Below are 24207 nucleotides of genomic sequence, written 5' to 3' on the forward strand. Positions count from 1 at the left end.
AGAAAACACAAGAACTCTTACTACTGTTGACAAGAGATGAGCACTGCATTATCATATGCCCCTGCCAGCGGGGAAGAGGCCTTCTACCTGTGTATCAATGGGGGTGAAGAGAAGAAGGAGACCGAGCAAAAAGTTCTGTTGTCAAGGTCTTGTTTAATGGGGCAAGTGTTACAGGTTTTAAGGCTTTCAGGTAGGGGGAGTGTCCTTTGTGAAACACAAAGGATGGAGGGAGGAGGACATTCCAGCAGCGATAGCAGAAGGTGAAGAGGTCATGCGCTGGTGACACCGGAGTCTGGTGTTTGCTCAGACTGAAACATCCTGTGAATGTTATCTTTCTGTGCCGTAAATTCGTGGGAGAGGCCTTTGTCCAACAATCTCAAGACTTTCCGGCAGTCATTTCAAGGTTGAATCTCTGTGGCCGTGCAGCCAAGAGTCACGCAGCCACTTTGAGCCATAGTCACAAAGCGGCCAGGCCCAAATCCAATACAGCTCCCTACAATCATACAGCTCTTCATGTGTTTTAAATTTTGTCAACATTCAAAAACAGTCAGTTAAAATATTGCCTCTTTTGTGTAGGAGAATCAGGAGTTCAGGATCGTAGGAGTTTAGTTAAATAGGTCAGCCTAAGTAGGCTACATGAGATGATACCAAACAATAGGAATGACAAAAGTCAGGCATAATGGCTCATTCTCATAATCCCAGCACCAGGGTGGCAGAGGCAGCATGTGCAGTGTCAGCCAGGGCTATAAAGGGCTAAAAGTTGCCCGTGCAATGGACTTCAGAACCCTCCCTCTACATTTCAGGAAGATGTGTACTTTAACACTTTATCCTCACATTACTAGTTATTTCTCAGGAACAGAGGCCATGGCCTACTGCTAGCAGGATTGCCTCTTGTGCACAAGACACTTGGTTTTGTGAGTAAAACCACAGCTTATTTATTTTTTGGTTTTTTGAGACAGGGTTTCTCTGTGTAGCCCTAGCTGTCCTAAAACTCCCCCTGTAGACCAGTCTGGCCTCAGTCCCAGGAAGCAATTATAAGAAGAGCGTCATCCCAGTCCCTTAAGTTGGGGTGGATTATAAATTATACATGCATTGTCATTTTAAGGAATGATTTACAAATGTGGTCTTGGGCCGGGACGAAACTAAATAGGAAGCTTAGCCTCCGGAATTTCTATCTTTCTTTTCTTCTTCTCTATCCTTCTGTCTTAGGTAAAGAGTAGGGGGTTAAAAAGAAAAAGGGGGGTTGGGGATTTAGCTCAGTGGTAGAGCGCTTGCCTAGGAAGCGCAAGGCCCTGGGTTCAGTCCCCAGCTCTGGAAAAAAAAGAAAAGAAAAAAAAAAGAAAAAAATATAGACTGTGCTTAAATGTCATTGTGGGTGTATGCTGACTTCCAAACAGTCTCTTCACAAGTAACACTTTGAACAGAAGTCGTAAACAGAAATGACTGCAGAGACATAGGCCCCTCAGAGTCTGACATTATCTATAATTCCAGCAACACTCACAGAGGTGGATATTTACACTTCCCAAATAGTTTTATATTTCAGCTATGGAGGTCAGTTCTCAAAGCCCAACTTGTTCTTAACAAGTAGGTTTTTTCTTTTTTTTTTCTTTTCTTTTCTTTTTTTTTTTTAATGTCCGTTTAATCAGTCTTACACGTTTCTGGGCCATTTCATCTGCAAACAGGAGGAAAGCTGTCACCAGGTGGTTCTTCATGCCATGCATCCATGGGACTCCCAAGTCTCATATGCTATCCAGCTTCTATAAAATATATGGAGTGACTCACAGCAGGGCCACGTAGATGAGGAAGTTCTGAATGGAGGAGACCACATCCTCACGCATCTTCTGCTTCATCTCCTCCGGGTCCAACTTTGGCGGGAAACCTTCGATCTGGAACATTGAGGCTCTGCCTCCAAAGCTTGCGAGAGCGGCAGCCTGCTCTCCTCCAGTGGCCGCCTTGCACCTGGAACTCAACCAGGCTCCCCAAAAAACATTTTATAGCCATAATTATACATTGGTAGAGATCTGTGTATTTTAATGGAAAGTTGAGGTTTTATTTTGTTACATTGGCACAGAATTTTATATATTGATACAGGTTTAAGGTTTTCATTAGTATAAACCTTTGTTTATTGACACAAAATATAAAATTAATTTTGCTGCAACATAATATATATGTTTCGAAACATATGCAACTCATTTAAATATGCAAGGTTTAGTCTCAGTCATTTTAATAGCTGCTATTACAAACTGTTAAAGATAATTAAATACTGCAAGTTAATGGCCAGTTATCAAATTCATGTTAGATACTAGTTTAGATTGTCACATAAATATATACCCTGTTACTTGTTCAGATATGCTATGAATAGATAGATGGTCTTCAAAAATTTCAAAGACTTACAGAATATGATATTTAAACATTATTTTATTAATTTAAGATCTTTTTTGACATTGACACACATCAACTTCTAGCAGTACCCCATTCAACTTGGAAGATGATGAACATCAAAAACCTACATATGGAATTGCTTCAACTACAGCAAGCTGGTCACTGGAGAAAGAAAATGCCATAAATTTGCTGCAGACAAAATGCTGTCCAAAAAGAATAAATGGATACTGGATAGTCAATTGCCAAGCTCTGCTAAGATAGGGTAAACAAATCCTTAATAATTCCTGCTTCATAAATGTCTGTCAGATAATCTAGGTCAGAAGGCTGAAGATAGATGTTCTAGCATCATAGAGAATATTGGGGACTATCCAGGATATCAGCTGCCTCTGTCATTTCTATAATTTTTGGAAGCTATGTTCCTGTACTTCCTACATACTCAAATATGAAATAATATTTATTCCTCCTCAAGACTCTGATGGGATTAGAAATTAGATAGTTATAATCTCAGGATTAAACTTATGTTATTTAGCATTTAGGAAGATGTTTGGGTCTAAGAAGATGTTTTTAGGATGGTAGTACAAGTATAGATAGAAATTGAGTTAAGTATAAAACTTTAAACATAAACACAAAAAAATAGGATACATAATATAATATTTTCTAAAGTTACCAAATATTATGGCCTGGACAATATAAATGTATATCATACCTTAGAGTTTTCATGATTGTCTTATAAATTATTATAACTGTATTTAATTTATATTTGAAAAAGAGCCTTTTATTAGACAAAAAGAGGAATTGTAGAGAGAATATCTTGTATATTGTATGGCTGCATCATCTGTCAATTTAAAAGCCTATAACCTATGGCTTAGTCAGGAAATAGAGGTGGTATATCTAGAAGAGAGAAAGGATTCTGAGATACAGCTAGGCAGAAAATTCTCTAGGGAAGATGTGTTGCGGTGAGTTTTTGACTGCATCACCCAAGGATCAGCAAATAGAAAACACACACACACACACACACAAGTTAAAATTTTAAAATTTTAAAATGCCTTGGCTAATTCAAAGGCTGAGCACTCCTAAACCTTCCCCTATTACCCCAGGACCAATCGGGGAAGTGGCCAGTGTCCACTTACCCAGAAACTCACATGACTGGTTGGCTTTATCTCTTGCTACTACTATGTCCCCTTCCTCTTTCCCAGTCCTGGAGATTTTCTGTGTCCTACCCACACAACTCTAAGTGCTCCACCCCGCCCTGTACCCAGCCATTGGCCATTGGCATCTTTATTGATAAATAAAAAACCAGTTGGGGACAAGGACCTTCAGAGTCTGGACAGGCAGATTCAAAGCATTAGCACCAATCTCCAGCAAGATGTAGCAAGACAGGCACATGATACCTGAGCACAGGTAACCAGACACATGACAGAATGTAAGTTAAATTAAATGGACTGTCTTTAGTTATAATCTAGTCAGAGAAGAGTCTAGCTTTATGGTCAAGGTATTTGTAAATGTATTTTGAGTCTGAGTCTTATTTCTGGGAACATGGGGCTGGGAGGAAGAACTGGGACCTAACTTCAACATTTGTTTGTTTTGTGAGACAGGGTTTCTCTATGTAGTCTTGGCTGTCTTAAAACTCACTTTGTATAGCAGGCTAGCCTCACAGAGATCCACCTGCCTTTGTGTCCCTAGTGCTGGGATTAAAGGCATGTACCACCACACCCAACTCCGTGTACACATATTAACACTTATTAAAGTCTACATTTTTAAATGTTTTAAAAATGTGTATTCTGGAACTGTAGATATAGGTCAGTGGATAAGAACATAGACTACTGTTCTGGAGTGCTTGAGTTTGATTCCCATTATGTACATGGAGGCTTACCAACATCTGTAACTCTAATTCCAGGGGATCTGACATCTTCTGGCCTCTGTGGGCACTTCATGCACATGGTAAACAAGATATACCTGTAAACAAAACACTCATACACATATATACTTTTTTAAAATGTAAAAGAATGTGTTTTTGTTCCCACTAGCTGGAAGGTTCTGTCTATGAGGCTCACTGGTCTGTTGTGTGGTTCAAGTAATGGAGAATTATTGTCATTATTTTGTAATGTTCAGGACACATGCTTGCTAAGCACTCTACCACTGAGCCCTCCATAGTATTGGTCCCTAATGCAGTAAGTTTTAAACTTTGTGTAAATTGAAGCGTGTATCTTTCATTTGAAACTCACCTTTAAAAAAACAAAAAAAGAAACTCACCTTTTTTGCTCCATGTTACATTTGTGACAGGCATCCAAGCTAATGTGTACAGATTCAGCTTGTTCAATTTCTGTTATGTGTTATTTCAGTATGTGACTCTTACAGATTTTTTTTCTATTCTACTAAATGGGTATTTATTTAGATTGCTTTAGGCTTTTGCCGGTCAGAAACAAAGTGAGTGGCTTTACAGGTGTACTTTAGTGTCATTAAGTCCTCCAGAGAGAGCCTAGAAATGAGCTCTTCAGGCTATAAATTCAATTATCACAACAGAAAATACCTATTGTTTTCCAAAGGGCTTGTCCCAGTTCATCTGCACCAGCTAGGGGAGTTCCTTTGTTCTACATCTATAACAATAACTGCCACTGTTGGATTTTCAAATTTCTGCCAATCACTGCTCACACAAAGGTAATTCACTGTGACTTTAATTTGCATTTCTAGATTGCTTCCTACTAATCTGGGATTGGCACTCCTTTCTGAAGCTGTTCTTCAGTTAGAGGCAGGATCAATCAGGGAGCTGGAACAGCAGGTCTCAGCATTTCAGCATCCCTGAGGGTGAATCCTGTCAGGGCTATCTTTCTAGTTTTTCATTCTGCAATCTACAAACCTGAGAACCAATACATAGTTCTGTAGTGAGTTCACCTGATGCTGCTTATATTCTAATGCTAATAATATTAGGCCCCAAGACTAGTTGCCTGAGAGATGAGAGGAATCAGCATGTAGACTCTTTAAGTGACTCTGCCCCCAAATTATTTCTGATTTGTAAATAAAGATACCAACAGCTAATAACTGGGCAGAAAGAGATGGGGTTTAGGTTTCACAGGCTTGGGGTCAGAGGAGAACAACAGAGAAGAAGGTGCAGAAGGACCATGGCCATGGGTTATGTGAAACTTGAGGGCTGATTAATTGAAGTCATGAGCAGTCCAGATAAAACATAGTGATAATTTGGAGTTATTGATAAGAAAGTAGATTTTAATAACATAAAGGGTAGATATCTGCCCAACTCTTGCACTGTTTAAGGCTTATTGTAAATATAAAGGCTGTGTGTGTCTTTTTCCAGGAACTAAGAGTCCAAGGTGGGGTAGAAATACCAGGTCAGGATTAAATAATTTCTCCAACATAGTTCTATGAATACATTTGTATGGCATATGCAGGGTGCACAAATAAATTAAGGATGGTTTTCTGCTCTTTGACCATATAATCAGACTACAATATAAATCTCCATGCCATATGAAAGGATGGTTTGATGAAATCTGAGGACTTTGTAGCCATCAAGATCCATTTGCTGGGGTTGGGGATTTAGCTCAGTGGTAGAGCACTTGCCTAGCAAGCACAAGGCCCTGGGTTCGGTCCCCAGCTCCGAAAAAAAAGAAAAGAAAAGGATCCATTTGCTATGTATAGCTGAAGTTCTGACTAGAGACATTTTCATGTCACAGCCAGTCTCAGAGCTGTTCCAATGTAGAGGGATCAGCAAATCATGTTACCTGTTCTGTTTGGTCTTCTTGGTTTCTTTTTTCCTGTCTGTAGCCAAGATCTTCAGAGGGTCTTCCTGTATCAAATCTGATTTTTATATTTTGGAAGAAATCCAAAGTCTTTTCTTCTTACCTATTAACACAAACCTAGAGCCTCTCTCCTAACATAGTATGCCTTTGGTTGAGCAGTTTGAAGTCATTAAAAGTAGAGACTGGGAGAGGGCTGGAGAGATGGTTCAGAGGTTAAGAGCACTGACTGCTCTTCCAGAGGTCCTGAGTTCAATTCCCAGCAACCTCATGGTGGCTCATGACCATCTGTAATGAGGTCTGATGCCCTCTTCTGGTGTGTCTGAAGACAGCTACAGTGTACTTTGATATATAAGATAATCTTTTTTTTTAAAGTATAGACTGATTCAATCCAGCAGCCCCTTTACTATTTAAGTGTGCTCTAATTTGACCTCTCTCAAAAAGGATGTACTATATCACCATAACCATCGCACTTATAGCCATCTTCATTTTGATAATTTAAAACAATTTAAAAACAACTATTATTATTATTTATTGAGATATGGTTTCTGTAGCCCAGGCTAACCTGGATTTACTCTGTAGATTAGGCTGTCCTTTAACTCACAAGGAACCTTTCTCTTTGTCTCTCAAGTATTGACATCAAAGGCCTGGATTTATTTATTATCCATGTACCCTTGAAAACATTTATATCATTTCCCATTTCTTTATTCTTTGGAGATTAATATCTGTGGATTAATATACCTATATTCGCCTTTCTCTTTATGTAAGTTCAACATTGATGTGCATTTATATTTTTAACTATTAAAGGTATTTCTACTTATTAGGCAAAAATTTACATAGTATCTTTTAAAATGTGTCATTTTGAATTTTAGGCTGTCATTTGTAAGTGGCAGTATCTATCAGCAAAGGGTCCCACCCTGACTTTATTGTGCAGACCAGGCTGGTCTAGAATTCACAAAGATCTGCCTGTCTCTGTATCCTCTGTCTGCTGTGTTTTAACTCAAATGTGCTGTGCCTGGTCATGGCCTGGCCTTTTGGCATTTAGCCATAGCAGACAATCTAGGGCTGCATTTCCGTATGCCATGAGTGCTGAACATTAAATTCAGTTCAACTTGTGGAGAAGCTGACCAAGATATATAAAGTAGGAGATACAAGTGGCCGATCATTTAGAGTTTCTTTTCTTTCTTCTTCTTGTTTTTTGTTTTTGTTTGTTTGTTTGTTTTTTGGAGCTGGGGACCGAACCCAGGGCCTTGTGATTGCTAGGCATGCGCTCTACCACTGAGCTAAATCTCCAACCCCTTCTTCTTGTTTTTTTGAGACAGGGTTTCTCTGTGTAGCCCTGGCTACACTGGAACTCACTTTGTAGACCAGACTGGCCTTGAACTCACAGAGATTCACCTGCCTCTGTTTTTCCAGTGCTGGGATTACAGGTGAGTGCCACCATGACCTGGTCCATCAAGAGTTTCTATACTTCATTCTTTGTTTTTGTTTTTTTCAAGAGAGGGTTTCTCCATGTAACAGGTCTGGCTGTCCTGGAACTCACTCTTTAGTCCAGGCTAGCCTCAAACTCAGAGATCCTCCTGCTTCTGACTGCTAGTGCTGTGACTAAAGGCATGTGCCACTACAACCGAGCCACTTCATTCTTTTTGCAGAATATTTATTAAGGTATTTAAATATACAATTCTTTGTTTATCATTTTGAACATCCTTTATTGTAAAGATAATACTTTTGTTTGATGACAAATCTAAGACACAATATGAATATTCTGCACTTCCACACTGGATAAGTTGCATTTCTTCTTGAGATTATAGATTTCCTTCTGTATTTCTGAGGTAAGATTTTAGTATTTCTGCAGTATCTTGTTGGCTGAAGAAATACTTCCTTTAAAATGACATTACAGAGCTACATGACCCTGCTGTCAGGTGCCATCTTGCTGCCCATAATGACTCCCAAGCAGGGCTCAGAATACACATTCTTAAGCCAGGCCTGTAATCGTGGCACTCTAGAACCCGAGGCAGAGGATTGCTGTGAGTATGAGGTAAGCCTGTATTGTGCTACAGAGTAAGATCCTACACAAAAAGAACATTCTCCAGGATGGGCTACAAAACAAGTCCTCTGACCTCTACACAGGCACTGTGGTCTATCTGTGTTCCCACATACATCACACAGAGAGAAAAATAATAATTTAAAAAAAAAACTTTTCCAAAGGATGAGTCCCTTAACTGGTTATTCATTTCTACCTTTAAGTGGTCAATTCTGAAATCATATACATATAAAAAACACTAAATGAACTGAATATATATATATGTGTGTGTGTGTGTGTGTGTGTGTGTGTGTGTGTGTGTGCATATATATACATATATATATTGTATTAAAGAAAAAGAGGTCATGAAAATTTTTCATGTGCGTTGGTGTTTTGTCTACATGTATGAGGCATGTGTGAGTATACCAGATCCCTGGAATTGGAGTTACAGACAGCTATGAACTGCCATGTGGGTGCTAGGGCCTCTGGAAGTAGCCAGTGCTCTTAACCACTGAGCCATCTTCCCAGTCCCTGAGGTTATGGATTTAAGAGGAACGGGGGAGGGGGAGGCATGTGGGAGAGGCTAGAGGGAATAAAGGAAATGAGGGTAATGGTGTATCTAATTATATTTGAATTTTTAAAAATAATGCTTAGCAATCACAAAAAAAATTTATTCAGTAAAATAAAATTTTATGATGAATAAAATAAATAAAAGGGGAAACCTTTGGGCTGGAGAGATGGTTCAGAGGTTAAGAGCACTGACTGCTCTTCCAGAGGTCCTGAGTTCAAATCCCAGCAACCACATGGTGGCTCACAACCATCTGTAATGGGATCTGATGCCCCCTTCTGGTGTGTCTGAAGAGAGTACTTATATATTTACGTACTTATATAGAATAAATAAATAAATCTTTAAATGTTAAGGAAGAAAGGAAGGAATGAAGGAAGGAAGAAAGAAAGAAAGAAAGAAAGAAAGAAAGAAAGAAAGAAGGAAAGAAAGACAAACCTTTAGTTCTGGCACTTGGAAAGCAGAGGCATGTGAATCTTTATGAGCTCAAGGCCAGCATGGACTACATGGTGAGACCCTGTCTAAAATAAACAAACAAACAAACAAGAGAAGAAATGGAAACACAGTAGGTGTAGTGTAATAAGATGTTGAAGCAAATTCCTATCCTATGCTTCAATGTGGAGGAACGCAGAGGACAGGAAGTGAAATAATCCAGACACAGAAAGGCAAACATGCTTTCATCCATGTGTAGTGAAGGGGACCCTGCCAGTGTCAGTGCAGGTAGTGATCCTCCAAGAGGTGAGAATGAAAACTTTGTTCAGAGGTGGTAGATGTTAAAGTTCATATTTATTAAAGACATTTATTTAGAATTGCTAACATCTACCACCTCTGCTTCACTGAACTGAACCACTTCTGGGACTTCCAGAGTAAGGTTCTGGTTGTTAGGTGATGATGTTCTTCACTGTCGCCAGAAGAATCTCTTCTGTTTGAAGAAAAAGCTGAAAACCACCCTCAAGCAGTGGAAACAGGGGGACTTGTCTTGTTGCAACTATAATACTAAGGATAGGTACAGTCAACTTTTAAGAACCAGAGAAAAAGTTCCACATAGCAGTGTGCACTTGTGTGAGGTGTGGCCTTATTGGAGTAGGTGTGTCACTGTGGGTGTGGGAAATAAGACCCTCATCCTGGTTGCCTAGAAGCCAGTCTTCCACTAGCAGCCTAAAGATGAAGATGTAGAACTCTCAGCTCCTCCTGCACCATGCCTGCCTGGATGCTGCCATGTTCCCCTTGATGATAATGGACTGAACCTCTGAACCTGCAAGCCACCCCCAATTCAATGTTGACCTTGGGTTGGAGAGATGGATCAGCAGTTAAGAGCACTAACCATTCTTCCAAAGGTCCTGAGTTCAATTCCCTGCAACCATATCTGATGTCCTTTTTTGGCATACAGGTATACAGAATGCAGATAAAGGACTCATATACATAAAGTAAATAAATCTTTTTTAAGAAAATGTTGTCCTTGTAAGAGTTGCCTTGGTCATGGTGTCTCTTCACAGCAGTGGAAACCCTACCTAAGACACTTATATGTCTATGTGCTACATTTCCATTATCCAGTCATCATTTGAAGGACATTAAGGTTGTTACCATTTCCTAGATGTTGTGAATAGAGTAGTAATGGACATGACTGAGAAGACATAAATGAGAAGAAGGTACAGATTGGGAGGTCATGGGAAACCACTGAGCTATAGCTTGAAGAAGGAAATGAAATGTTAGGGAGCTTATCCATACAAAAAAACTAGTTCTTTTTCAGTGGTCATTAGCTCTCTATTCTTTTTTTTTTCTTTTTCTTCTTTTTTCTTTTTTTCGGAGCTGGGGACCGAACTCAGGGCCTTGCGCTTGCTAAGCAAGCGCTCTACCACTGAGCTAAATTCCCAACCCTAGCTCCCTATTCTTGTTTTACAATTTTTAATCTTTAAAAATGTTTCTTCTTGAGTATCATTATTTTATTAACCTTTACAACAGTATTGGTTTTCAAAAATTCACATGAGATATTTTGATCATGTTTTTCCCTTCCCTCAACTCATCCCAGTTCCTCCCTTCTACCGGACCCACTCAAATTTATGTTTTCACTTTTTTCTGTCTTTAAAAAATACCACAAAACAAATATCTAAACAAACAAATAAGACAAAGATGTCAAACACAAAGTCCCCTCCACAACACATATACTAAAAAGCCTGAACTTTATTTTGTGTTGATAACTACACTTGGACATGTTGTCTCTATATATCCAGTAACACTCCATTAGAGAAAATAGATTTTTACTTTGATGATGGGTATAAATTACAGATAGACTCTAGGATAAGGATCGGAGCCCATGTCTACTCACCCTGCACCATAATTGGAATAAAATGTAGCTTGAAAATATGTGCACGTTTTGTGTATTCTGCACAGTCTTTGCCACTCACTTGTATATCAGTCCCTTTGTGCATAGAAGATATTGCTTCCATGTTTTTCATTTTGTGATAGAACCTTTTATATGTTAAAATTTTGTCATGAATGAATATATTCTCTTTTTTATGTCAAGATTAGCTATTCCCATTGTAGGATATTTATCATATAAATATATGATATAAGGAGATTTTCATTCTGTGGATGAGTCATTACCTCATTGGACATATGTATTTACATGGTGGGTGAGGAAATGAAACACTATTCTTTTCTATGACAAGTTTGTGTGTGGTGCATTCTGCACCTATAATGAATGAAAGACCCACCCCATGAGTCTTAACTCAGAGTTGCAACAGGCTTGAACAAGCCCAGGCACGCCCAGATACCTAGGGCCGAGTCACGGTTAAAACTAACAGACCATAAAAGGAAAGGAATACAGAACAGACTAGGAGTACCGGATCTGGCAGGAAGGGATAAGTCCCTAGCCCCCATGACATTCAGGACGTCCCAGCCCGCACGTACTCTTACCATGTTACAACCTCATTCGAATATGATTCAAACCTGCCAATGTGTGTAGCTATACCTTATTACCTCATCTTGTGAAATAACCAATCATATGTGAACATGTCTATATGCCTCGTTTAAATCCACCAATCCCCGTAACTATGCATCTGCTTCTGTACGCCCGCTTCTGCTTCCCCAAACCCTATAAAAGCCCCATGCTGGAGCTGCTGGGCGCGCAAGTCCTCCGAAGAGACTGTGTGCCCGCAGGTACCTGTGTTTTCCAATAAACCCTCTTGCTGATTGCATCCGAGTGGCCTCGGCTCGGTCATTGGGCACTTGGGGGTCTCCTCCTGAGGGAAAGGTCCTCTCCGGAGGTCTTTTCATTTTGGGGGCTCGTCCGGGATCTGGAGATCCTCCGCCCAGAGATCACCGACCACCCACCGGGAGGTAAGCCGGCCGGCATCTGTCGTGTCTTGCCCTGTCTTGTCTTGTCTTGTCCTGTGCGCGTGTTCAGTTCCTCTCAGTTTTGGACTCAGATCTGGGTTTTGGTCGGAGGAGAAGGCCCAGGGCCTTCGGTGTCTCAGGGTTCAGGACCCTCAGCGCCTCCGTTTGGGCGGGTCAGAGAAGGAGCTGACGAGCTCGGACTTCTCCCCCCGCAGCCCTGGAAGACGTTCCAAGGGTGTCTGGAGCCCGGTTCTTTGGGGCTCAGCCCGTATCGGAGGGATACGTGGTTTTGGTTGGGGGAGAGGGTCCAGGACCCTGGGCACCTCCATCTGACTCTTTGTTTTGGGTTTTACGTCGAAGCCGCGCGGCGCGTCTGTCTGTTATTTGTCTGATCGTTGGATTTGTCTGTCTAATTTGTGCCCTAATTTTCTTTGAAGCTACCATGGGACAATCGCTAACAACCCCCTTGAGTCTCACTCTAGACCATTGGAAGGACGTCCGAGACCGAGCACGTGATCAGTCGGTCGAGATCAAGAAAGGAAAATGGCAGACCCTCTGCACGTCCGAGTGGCCCACTTACGATGTGGGATGGCCGGTGAACGGCACTTTTAACAAGACCGTTATTTTGCAGGTTAAGGACCTGATTTTCCGCCAGAAGCCGTACGGACACCCTGACCAGGTGGCCTACATTGTCACCTGGGAGAGCTTGGCATTTAGCCCTCCTCCTTGGGCAGAACCCTTTGTGAACCCGAATTGACTTCCTGTTTCCCCTAAACCTGTTTCCCCGAGCCCACCTGACCCTTTGGTTGCTTCTTCCTCTCTCTATCCTGCTCTAACTAAGGAAGAGTCTCCCAAAGTCCCTCCCCCGAAACCTGTCCTCCCAGAGGACCCAAATTCCCCCCTTATAGATCTCCTGTTGGAAGAACCTCCTCCGTACCCTGTACCTACAGCCCCGCCAAGAGAAGAGGAAGTGGAGCCGCCTGCTAGACCTCGACTCGAGGCGGCCCCTTCCCCTGTGGCTGGAAGACTTCGGGGACGACGCGAGGTGGCGCCAGACTCCACCTCCCAGGCCTTTCCGCTTAGACAAGGGGCTGGCGGCCAGATGCAATACTGGCCGTTCTCAGCGGCCGACATATATAACTGGAAACAACACAACCCCCCCTTTTCTAAGGATCCGGTGGCTCTCACCAACCTGATAGAATCTGTCTTGCTTACCCATCAGCCCACTTGGGATGATATACAGCAACTTTTACAGGCCCTCCTGACCTCTGAGGAGAAGCAGAGAGTGCTCTTAGAGGCCAGGAAACATGTTTTGGGGGACAATGGACGCCCCACCTTGCTCCCGGAAGAGATCGATGACGCATTCCCACTTACGAGACCTGATTGGGATTTCACCACGGCTGAAGGTAGGAGACACCTACGCCTTTATCGCCAGTTGCTCCTAGCGGGTCTCCGAGGGGCGGCACGACGCCCCACCAATTTGGCTCAGGTGAAACAAGTGGTACAAGAGGCTGCAGAGACTCCCTCAGCCTTCCTAGAGAGACTTAAGGAAGCTTATCGCATGTATACCCCTTATGATCCAGATGATCCAGGACAAATGACAAATGTCTCCATGTCCTTCATCTGGCAGGCAGCACCAGATATCAGGGCCAAGCTACAGAGACTAGAAAATTTACAAGGGTATACACTGCAGGATTTACTTAAGGAGGCAGAAAGAATTTATAACAAGAGAGAGACACAAGAAGAAAAGGAAGATAGAGTACGTAGAGAAAAGGATGAGAGAGACCGAAAAAGAAGCAGAGAGTTGAGTCGAATCTTGGCCGCCGTAGTTCAGGGTCAAGAGAAAAGGGGAGAGAGGGTGGGAGTTCGAAAGGGGCCAAAGCTAGATAAGGATCAATGTGCGTATTGCAAAGAAAGAGGACACTGGGCCAGAGATTGCCCTAAGAAACCCAGCGGGCTCCGAAGACCCCGCCCACAGACCTCCCTCTTGGCCCTAGATAAAGATTAGGGAGGTCAGGGCCAGGAGCCCCCCCCCCTGAGCCCAGGATAACTCTTGAAGTTGGGGGGCAGCCAGTCACCTTTCTGGTGGACACAGGAGCCCAGCACTCAGTCCTCACCCAGGCCCCTGGACAACTCAGCGACCGGACGGCCTGGGTACAAGGAGCCACTGGCAGCAAGAGATACCGTTGGACTACAGATCGACGGGTTCAGCTGGCTACTGGTAAGGTGACCCATTCCTTCTTATATGTTCCGGACTGCCCATACCCTCTGCTGGGCCGTGACTTGCTTACCAAATTAAAAGCTCAGATCCATTTTGAAGAAGGAGGGACCCGAGTAACCGGGCCCCGCGGTATTCCTCTTCAGATTTTAACCCTTCAGTTAGAAGATGAATATAGATTATATGAACCAGAACAGGACAAGCCAAAATCTCTAGAAATAGACTCTTGGGTCACGAAATTCCCACTGGCCTGGGCGGAGACTGGCGGGATGGGGTTGGCGCTCCAACAGCCTCCCCTAATTATCCAGTTAAAGGCCACCGCGACTCCTGTCTCCATTAAACAGTACCCCATGTCATGGGAAGCTTATCAGGGCATAAAGCCACATATCAGGAGGCTCTTAGACCAAGGCATCCTAGTCCCTTGCCGGTCACCCTGGAATACGCCTCTGCTACCTGTTAAGAAGCCCGGCACTGGAGACTATAGGCCGGTACAAGATTTGAGAGAGGTCAACAAAAGAGTAGAAGATATTCATCCAACTGTCCCAAACCCTTATAACCTACTCAGCACCCTGCCTCCCACCCATACTTGGTATACGGTCTTAGATCTGAAGGATGCTTTCTTCTGCCTCCGGCTGAGCCCAGAAAGCCAGCCCTTATTTGCTTTTGAGTGGAAAGACTCTGAAATGGGGCTTTCGGGACAGTTGACTTGGACAAGGTTACCACAGGGTTTCAAAAACAGCCCAACGCTCTTTGATGAGGCCTTACACCGGGACTTGGCTGACTTTCGAGTCCAGCATCCCACTCTTATACTTCTTCAGTTTGTTGATGACCTTCTTCTAGGGGCCACTTCTGAGACAGCATGCCACCAGGGAACAGAATCCCTCTTGCAGACTTTGGGGCGATTGGGCTATCGAGCTTCCGCCAGAAAGGCTCAAATTTGCCAGACCCAGGTTACTTATTTAGGCTATCAACTAAGGGACGGACAGCGATGGCTGACTCCGGCTAGGAAACAGACCGTGGCCAACATCCCAGCCCCAAGAAATGGCCGACAGCTACGGGAATTCCTAGGAACGGCGGGATTCTGCCGCCTCTGGATTCCTGGGTTTGCCGAGATGGCAGCCCCCTTGTACCCTCTCACTAAACAGGGGGTGCTCTTCCAGTGGGGGGCAGAACAACAGGAGGCATTTGATAACATTAAACGGGCCTTGCTGTCCTCCCCTGCCTTGGGTCTCCCAGACATCACCAAACCCTTTGAACTATTTGTGGATGAGAAGCAAGGGTATGCTAAGGGGGTCCTAACACAAAGACTGGGACCCTGGAAGCGCCCGGTAGCCTACCTGTCTAAGAAATTAGACCCTGTGGCCTCCGGTTGGCCACCATGCCTGAGAATGGTGGCAGCCATTGCCGTCCTAACTAAAGACGCTGGGAAGTTGACCTTGGGGCAGCCACTCACCATCCTGGCACCCCATGCAGTGGAGGCTTTGATAAAACAGCCCCCTGACCGCTGGCTCTCTAATTCCCGCATGACCCACTACCAAGCCTTGCTACTGGATGCGGAACGGGTCCAGTTTGGGCCCGTGGTCGCTCTCAACCCAGCCACTCTGCTTCCTTTGCCAGAGGAGGCAGAACAGCACGACTGTCTGCAGATCCTTGCAGAAGTACATGGAACCAGACCAGACCTATCGGACCGACCTCTCCAGGATGCTGACCATACGTGGTACACCGATGGTAGCAGCTATTTGGTGAACGGGGAACGGAAAGCTGGAGCCGCGGTCACTCCGGAGGACAAAGTGATCTGGGCAAGCGCCTTGCCTGTTGGTACCTCCGCACAGCGGGCTGAACTCATTGCCTTAACCCAGGCGCTCAATATGGCAGAAGGTAAGAGGCTGAATGTATATACAGACAGCCGCTACGCCTTTGCTACAGCACACATCCATGGAGAGATCTACCGGAGAAGAGGGCTGCTCACATCTGAGGGTAAGGACATTAAGAACAAGACTGAAATTCTGGCCCTCCTGGCAGCTCTGTTCCTACCAAAAAGACTGAGCATTATACATTGCCCAGGGCATCAGAAGGGACACAGCCCCGAGGCACGGGGAAATCGGCTAGCTGATGACTCAGCGCGTGAGGCCGCCATGGGCACCCAAGTTCTGTCCTTAAAAGACCAAGATCAACCCACGTCTCCACAGCCGGAACAGACCGGTTGGCTCTACACCACGGAGGACACAAAGCTCCTACAGAAAATGGGGGCCGTTTGGTGCCCACAACTAAAACGGTGGGTCTACACAGGGAAAACAGTTATGCCTACAAAGATGACCTTTGAATTAATCTCCTACCTACATAAATTAACACACCTGGGACTCAAGAAGATGAAGACCCTCTTAAGACGAGAAGAGATTGACACCTACCTCCTGGGACGAGATCAGGCCTTGAGGGAGGTGACTGAAAGCTGCAGGGCCTGTGCTCAGGTAAACCCAGGAAAAGCTAAAATTGGACAAGGAGTCCGTCCCCGAGGACATCGGCCTGGTACCCACTGGGAAATTGACTTCACTGAAATCAAGCCTGGTATGTACGGACACAAATACCTCTTAGTGTTCATAGATACCTTCTCCGGATGGGTAGAGGCTTTCCCCACGAAACATGAAACGGCCAAGGTGGTGACCAAGAAGCTCCTCGAAGAAATCTTCCCCAGGTATGGAATGTCCCAAGTATTGGGGTCAGATAACGGGCCCGCTTTCGTCTCCCAGGTAAGTCAGTTGGTGGCCAAGTTATTGGGGATTGATTGGAAGTTATATTGTGCTTATTTACCCCAAAGTTCAGGACAGGTAGAGCGCATGAATAGAACAATTAAGGAGACTTTATCTAAATTAACGCTTGCAACTGGCTCAAAGGATTGGGTGTCCCTACTACCCCTAGTCCTATACCGGGCCCGGAATACACCGGGCTCCCATGGCCTGACTCCCTTTGAAATAGTATACGGGACCCCACCCCCATTTATCAATTTCTTTGATTCAAATATCGCTGAATTCGCTAATAGCCCTTCCTTGGCAGCACATCTTCAGGCCCTACAAATCGTGCAGAGAGACATCTGGAAACCTCTAGCCGCGGCCTACCAAGACAGGCTTGAACAACCGACGGTGCCGCACCCGTTCCAGATCGGAGACACCGTGTGGGTGCGCAGACATCAGACCAAGAATCTCGAGCCTCGGTGGAAAGGACCCTATACAGTTCTCCTGACTACCCCGACAGCCTTGAAGGTAGACGGAATTGCGGCTTGGATCCACGCATCTCATGCCAAGGCAGCCCGACCTGAGGAAACGGCAGATCACAACATCGCGCCCCAGACATGGAAGGCTCAACGCACTCAAAACCCCCTAAAGCTAAGATTTTCACGTTGTTGCTCTTAACTGTCTTATGGACTAGGGGTGGGGCGAGTCTGGGGACTAGCCCCCACCAGGTATATAATATGTCCTGGATAATAACTAATTTAGAGACGGGCTGGTCTCAAGTCCTAGCTAATGGTAAGCATGCTGAAGGAACCTGGTGGCCCCCTTTGACTTTCGACCTTTGTCAACTGGCTAAGGACTCCTGGGAGCATAATGAGCGGACTCCCCACAACTCATACCCACCCTGCAGACACTCTGATTGGTATACTTGTCCCGGAGGTAAGAGGACACGGGAGTGCGGAGGTCCTGAGACCTTCTACTGCGCTAAGTGGGGGTGTGAGACTTACACTCGAGGATGGTGGGGGACCAAGAAGGGGGACTTAGTGGCCTTCTCCCCTGAGACTCCAGGCGAATCTCGAATTACAATAGAATTCACGGATCAAGGTAAAAACAGAGATTGGAAGGTGGGGCGTAGGTGGGGGATACGGTTGTATACCCCTGGCCAAACTAACCCAGGACTCCTGTTCTCCCTCCAACTGGTGAGAGAACAGGTCACACAAGAGATTGGTCCAAACCCAGTCCTCATGGATCAAAAGCCCCCTTCCCGACCAGCACCGGCACTGCCCCCGGTCGGACCCCCACTATGGCTAAACACCACTCAGAACTCCGGGGATATCTTAACAACTCCCTCCCCGACTAGGGACCCTTCCACACCGGCCCCTCAGCTGCTAGGAACGGGAGACCGGCTAATCAACTTAGTGACCAGGGCATACTTGGCACTCAATTATTCAGAACCTGACAAGACCCAAGAATGCTGGCTGTGCCTGGTCTCTAGCCCGCCCTATTATGAGGGTGTGGCAGTCATGGGGAATTATACTAATCAGACTACGGCCCCGGCCAACTGCACAACCCTCCCTAGCCATAGGCTGACGTTGCCGGAAGTCTCAGGACAGGGACTCTGTATAGGGACCATACCCCCCACTCACCAGGTCCTCTGCGCTATCACCGAGAGGATCCCCACTGGAAGCTACTACCTAGCAGCTCCTACAGGCACCTATTGGGCCTGTAACACTGGATTGACACCTTGTATCTCTGCCGCAATCCTCCGCAGATCCTCAGACTACTGTGTACTGGTAGAAATTTGGCCTAAGGTCACCTACCATGGGCCGGAGTACATATACTCACATTTTGAGGGGCTGACTCGATTCAGGCGAGAACCCATCACCATGACCCTAGCTCTACTCTTGGGAGGAATCACCTTAGGAGGAATGGCTGCAGGTATAGGGACGGGGACCACCGCCCTCATCAAGACGGGTCACTTTCGTCAGCTACAAGCAGCCATGAATGCAGATCTAAAAGCTATCGAGGAATCCGTGAGTGCATTAGAAAAGTCCTTAACATCTTTGTCTGAAGTAGTCTTACAAAATAGGAGAGGGCTAGACATGCTGTTCCTTCGCGAAGGAGGGCTATGTGCTGCTCTAAAAGAAGAATGTTGTTTCTATGCAGACCATACAGGATTAGTGAGAGATAACATGGCTAAGCTCCGAGAACGCTTGGCCCAGAGACAGAAGCTGTTTGATTCCCAACAAGGCTGGTTCGAGGGGTGGTTTAACCGATCCCCTTGGTTTGCTACCCTGGTGTCCACCTTGATGGGACCCTTAATCATCCTCCTCCTAATCCTCCTCTTTGGCCCCTGCATTCTAAACAGATTGATGCAGTTCATAAAGAACAGACTCTCAGTCATTCAGACGCTTGTTGTCACCCAACAATACCAGAGGGTAAGACAACAGGAAGAGATTCCTTAGAATTCGATTTGAGTAAAGGATTTTACTCAAGTCTAAAAGAAAATGGGGGAAAATGAAAGACCCACCCCATGAGTCTTAACTCAGAGCTGCAACAGGCTTGAACGAGCCCAGGCACGCCCAGATACCTAGGGCCGAGTCACCGTTAAAACTAACAGACCATAAAAGGAAAGGAATACAGAACAGACTAGGAGTACCGGATCTGGCAGGAAGGGATAAGTCCCTAGCCCCCCCGACATTCAGGACGTCCCAGCCCGCACGTACTCTTACCATGTTACAACCTCATTCGAATATGATTCAAACCTGCCAATGTGTGTAGCTATACCTTATTACCTCATCTTGTGAAATAACCAATCATATGTGAACATGTCTATATGCCTCGTTTAAATCCACCAATCCCCGTAACTATGCATCTGCTTCTGTACGCCCGCTTCTGCTTCCCCAAACCCTATAAAAGCCCCATGCTGGAGCTGCTGGGCGCGCAAGTCCTCCGAAGAGACTGTGTGCCCGCAGGTACCTGTGTTTTCCAATAAACCCTCTTGCTGATTGCATCCGAGTGGCCTCGGCTCGGTCATTGGGCGCTTGGGGGTCTCCTCCTGAGGGAAAGGTCCTCTCCGGAGGTCTTTTCAATGAAGAAATTGTAGTGAAAGCATGAACTGACTGTTTTATTGTTACATCTTATTCCATTATGGACAAGAAGGCTGTTAACATTTTTCTGAAATGAGGTGTGGGGTATCATGGAAGCTTTGTCCAGTTGCCTGGAGAGGGATTTGTCATTGTCATTGGTTTTCCGGTTAGAGTCTGTGGCTCCTGGGCCACTGTGCCTTTCAGTTCCTAAGAAAGCAAGACACTCTCTCATTCAGTGAAGCATCCAGGCTGCCCTGTTTCTCTGTGTTCTCTAGAAGTCATCAAAGCCTATAGAACCTTTGCTGAACAATTAATCTTATTCATTAACCTGTGTACCCTGTATAACTTGCATACATCATTATATTCTAGCAACTACCTTTGTATTATCAATCCTGGCAACCTCAATTGTTTTCTGATTCTGTAAGGGTATAAAAACTCTCTGATTGCTTACAATAAACTTGTCACAGCCTCAGTTTTGCTGTGATTTCTGAAGGAGGAGGAGGGGGAGGAGGAGGAGAAAGAGGAGGAAGAGGAGGAGGAGGAGGAGAAGGAACAAAACCAAACCAAACCAAACCCCTCAGTTTGGATTGACTTTTTCAACTTGGATCAGGTTTTGAGGAGTCTAATGCCAGGCAGTCCATTATTAGCATAATTAAAACTCAGTACAATTTGGGGAAAAGTTTCCAAGTAACAATCATTCCCATCCCAGGTTTCCAGGCAACAATCAGTTCTAGGTACACTATAAAGCTTAAGGTGTGACCACTTAGAAACTCCTTTAAAATCTAATATGGTCTCTGAGATAGCACAGAAGTCAGCAGGCCATGAAATACATGTGACATCTCCCCTAAGGATGAGTTTTAGTAACTGGGAGATAAGGAGGGAGAGTCTGGGATAAACATTCTGGGTAATTTGGGTAAGGTCTATAATAAAAGGTGGGTCAGGTCTGCCTTCACAGATAGCAAAAAGGCTATCAGATTAACAAAATCCACTCTCAGATTTCTGTTCAGAAAAACAGGTATTTTATCTCCACTATTGAGATATGTGTATGTTTAACATCCCTGTATGTTTAACATTCCTGGCTTCCTAGTGCTCTGTGGGCTCAAGAACCTTTGTGCCCCCAACAGTGTGGAATGTAAAAAAGTTTAACTTTATTGGGTGTGGTGGCTCATGCCTGTAATTCCTGAATTTGAAAGGTAGAGACAAGAGGATTAGGAATTCAGGGGTATCCTAGACTAAAAAATTGAATTTTTAGACAGGGAGGTGTAGATCAGTGGAAGAGCATAAGCAAGGCCCTGTGGTCCATTCCCAGTAAACAAACAGAAAATTGGATAGTCCCAGAAGTAGGGGGCTGAATGACGGTTGACAGGGGCTTGTGGTGCTGGAATGAGAAAAGGGGAAATGTCAGCTAAAGGGTGAAGTTATTAGATGAACAAGTTCTTGAGATCCACTGTATTGTAATTCTCATTTGATGATGATGATGATGATAAAAGAGATCAAAGGCTAGAGAAATGGATTAATGATTAAGAGCACTTAGTACTCTTCCGAAGGATCTGAGTTAGGTTCCCAGTACCACATCAGGTATCTTCATTGTAACTCCAGATCCAGTGTATCCATTGCTTTTGGGCACCTAATGTCCCATACACACACGTACATACTCACACCTACACATAAAATTAGGGGGTTAAGATCACTGGATGCTTTTCTAGAGAATATAGATCAATTCCAAAGCACTAACATGGCAGCTCACAACTATCTGTAACTCCAGTTCCAGGAGATCTGATTCCCTCACACAGATATATCTGAAGGCAAAAACACAAATGAAAAGAAAATAAAAATAAAATCTTTTAAAAAAATTTCTGGGTATAATGCCACATACCTTTAATCCTGGCACTCTAGAGGCAGAAACAAGAGGAACTCTGTGAGTTCAAGGCCAGCATGGTCTACAAAGTAAGTTTCAGGACAGCCAGGGATGTTACACAAAGAGATCTGTCTCAAAAAAATCATACATACATACATACATACATCTATACATATACATATGTGTGTATTTAAAAAAAGAACAGGCCAAAAGTCTGTTATCACACTAAATATAGTCCATCTGTTAGTTCTGCATTCATATTAGCACAAATAAAAAGCAAAGCAAAGCAGGGAAGAGCTTTGGCTCTAAGGAAAAAGGCCACAGGGTGGCTCCGGGGTGGAGGAAATCCTGTTCTCCAGCTGTCTGGCTTTATTATCATTCCTCAAGTGACTCCAGAAAGGGTTTGTGTTCTCTTTGTGTATTGACAACAAGATGAAAGAAACATATTTACAATTGAAAGCAGATGATCAAGGTTGGGTGTGGCTTCATCCTGGACTGCTTGACTGTATGGAGTGATGGGATTAACTGAGCAGTAATCTACTGCACCTGGTTCTGACCTACTAATTTTTTTCTTTTTTTTTCAGAGCTGGGGACCGAACCCAGGGCCTTGCGCTTGGTAGGCAAGCGCTCTACCACTGAGCTAAATCCCCAACCCCTGACCTACTAATTTTAATCATACTCAATGAATAATAAAAGAAAACATGCCAGTTGTGGTGGTGTATGCCCATAGGATATATTGAAGAGGCTAGGTTAACTGACTTCAGTTCCCAGACCCATATGGTAAAAAGGAAAGATTTTTTGTCCTCTGACTTTGATATCTCTCTCTCTCTCTCTCTCTCTCTCTCTCTCTCTCTCTCTCTCTCTCTCTCACACACACACACACACACACACACACACACACACACACACACCACATGATAGTTAAAAAATGTTCTTAAGACCTAGGTTTGGTTCCCAGAACCCATATAGCAGCTCACAACCAACTGTAACTCCCTAAGGCACCAGTGCTTTGTTCTGGTTTCTGTGGACCCTGCATGGACATACATGAAGGATATGACTTAAATAAATATCAAACGTAAAGAATAAAAAAATCTTAGTTAATTAGTGTGGTGGTACATGACTTTTAATCTCAGGAGGTAGAGGCACAAGGATCTCTGTGAGTTCAAGTCTAGTATGGTCTACATTATAAGTTCCAGGACAGCCAGAGGTACACAGTGAGACCATATGAAGGAGGAGGAGGAGGAGGAGGATGATGATGAAGAAAACTGAAGCCAGAGTCACATGTGTGTGCCAGTAATCGAAGCATTTGAGAAGCAGAAAGGGCAGAAGGAAGATGAGAAAGAGGACTGAAAATGTCCCTGTTTTTGCCCCATAGATTGCTGTTGCTACAAATAGCTAGGGAGCTAAGGTAAGTGCTGAGTTAAAGAATGTCAGGTGACTGATAAACATCTCTCATGGCTTTTCCTGTGGGTGGTCCCTGGGAAGGAAAGAATGCAGAAAAACAAGTTACTTTACCTTTGGGAACCAGATTACTTAGTTTGGGTAATTTTCATGGTTTAACTAAAATGGAGGAGGTTTAAAAATGGCATGGCCTTGCAAGTGGTCCTGGCTTGAATCTCTAGTGCCAGAGAGAGAGAAAGAGAGAGAGACAGAGAGAGAGAGACAGAGAGAGACAGAAAAACAGAAACACAGAGAGAAACAGAATGAGTTCCCAGACAGTAGACAGGCAAGACTACATAGTGAGTAAGGCCCAGTCTCAGTCTCAAAAAAAACACCAAAACACACACACACACACACAGACACACACACCTCCCCAATATATGCTAAGGTGACTTTTTACAAGGATACTGAAGCTACAAACTAAGGAATGACAGTTTTTTTTAACAAGTAGTTTCAGAAAAACCAGGTACCTACATGCAAAACAATGAAGTTCACGGCTCGTGAGATGACCTATCAGTTAAGAGCACATACTACTCTTGCAGAAAATAGTTCAGGTCATAAGTGCCTGTAATTTCAACTTCAAGTTATCCAATGCCATCTTCTGGCCTCCTCAGGCCCTTGTACTTCTCGCCACATACACAGAATTAGAAATAAAAAAATATTTTTTGAAGAATGAAATTAAGTTGGGTGGTGGCTGTTGTGGATTTGGTTTAATGCTTGCATTATGGGTTCCCAAAATTCTGAGGGTGAGATGCTGAGGGTCCCTGCCCCTCTGATTGGCAAATAAAGTTGCTAGAGGCCAATGGCAAGCAGCGAGCCAG

General features: G+C 44.2%; 1 protein-coding gene and 1 pseudogene across 1 annotated transcript; one reads left to right on the forward strand and one right to left on the reverse strand.

The window, feature by feature from the left end:
* Positions 1 to 1739: 1739 nt before the first annotated feature.
* Positions 1740 to 1895, reverse strand: Tomm5-ps1 (translocase of outer mitochondrial membrane 5, pseudogene 1; annotated as a pseudogene).
* An 11515-nt stretch (positions 1896 to 13410) lies between these two features.
* Positions 13411 to 17409, forward strand: LOC134484226 (uncharacterized). Its single transcript, XM_063280567.1, has 4 exons — positions 13411 to 13461; positions 13686 to 13735; positions 14092 to 16965; positions 17325 to 17409. The coding sequence occupies exons 1-4, from the start codon at positions 13411 to 13413 to the stop codon at positions 17398 to 17400; spliced, it is 3051 nt and encodes a 1016-aa protein (XP_063136637.1). The 3' UTR covers positions 17401 to 17409.
* The last annotated feature ends 6798 nt before the right edge of the window (positions 17410 to 24207 follow it).

Source organism: Rattus norvegicus, chromosome X (genome assembly GCF_036323735.1).
Source record: "Rattus norvegicus strain BN/NHsdMcwi chromosome X, GRCr8, whole genome shotgun sequence".
NCBI classification, from domain to species: Eukaryota; Metazoa; Chordata; class Mammalia; order Rodentia; family Muridae; genus Rattus; species Rattus norvegicus.

Coding starts and splice junctions, on each gene's coding strand:
- LOC134484226 (XM_063280567.1), top strand. CDS start 13,411: ATGACGCATTCCCACTTACGAGACCTGATTGGGATTTCACCACGGCTG. Junction 13,736..14,091: donor AGACTAGAAAATTTACAAGG/GTATACACTGCA, acceptor AGCCCCCCCCCC/TGAGCCCAGGATAACTCTTG. Junction 16,966..17,324: donor CTCGAAGAAATCTTCCCCAG/GTATGGAATGTC, acceptor CTTCCTTGGCAG/CACATCTTCAGGCCCTACAA.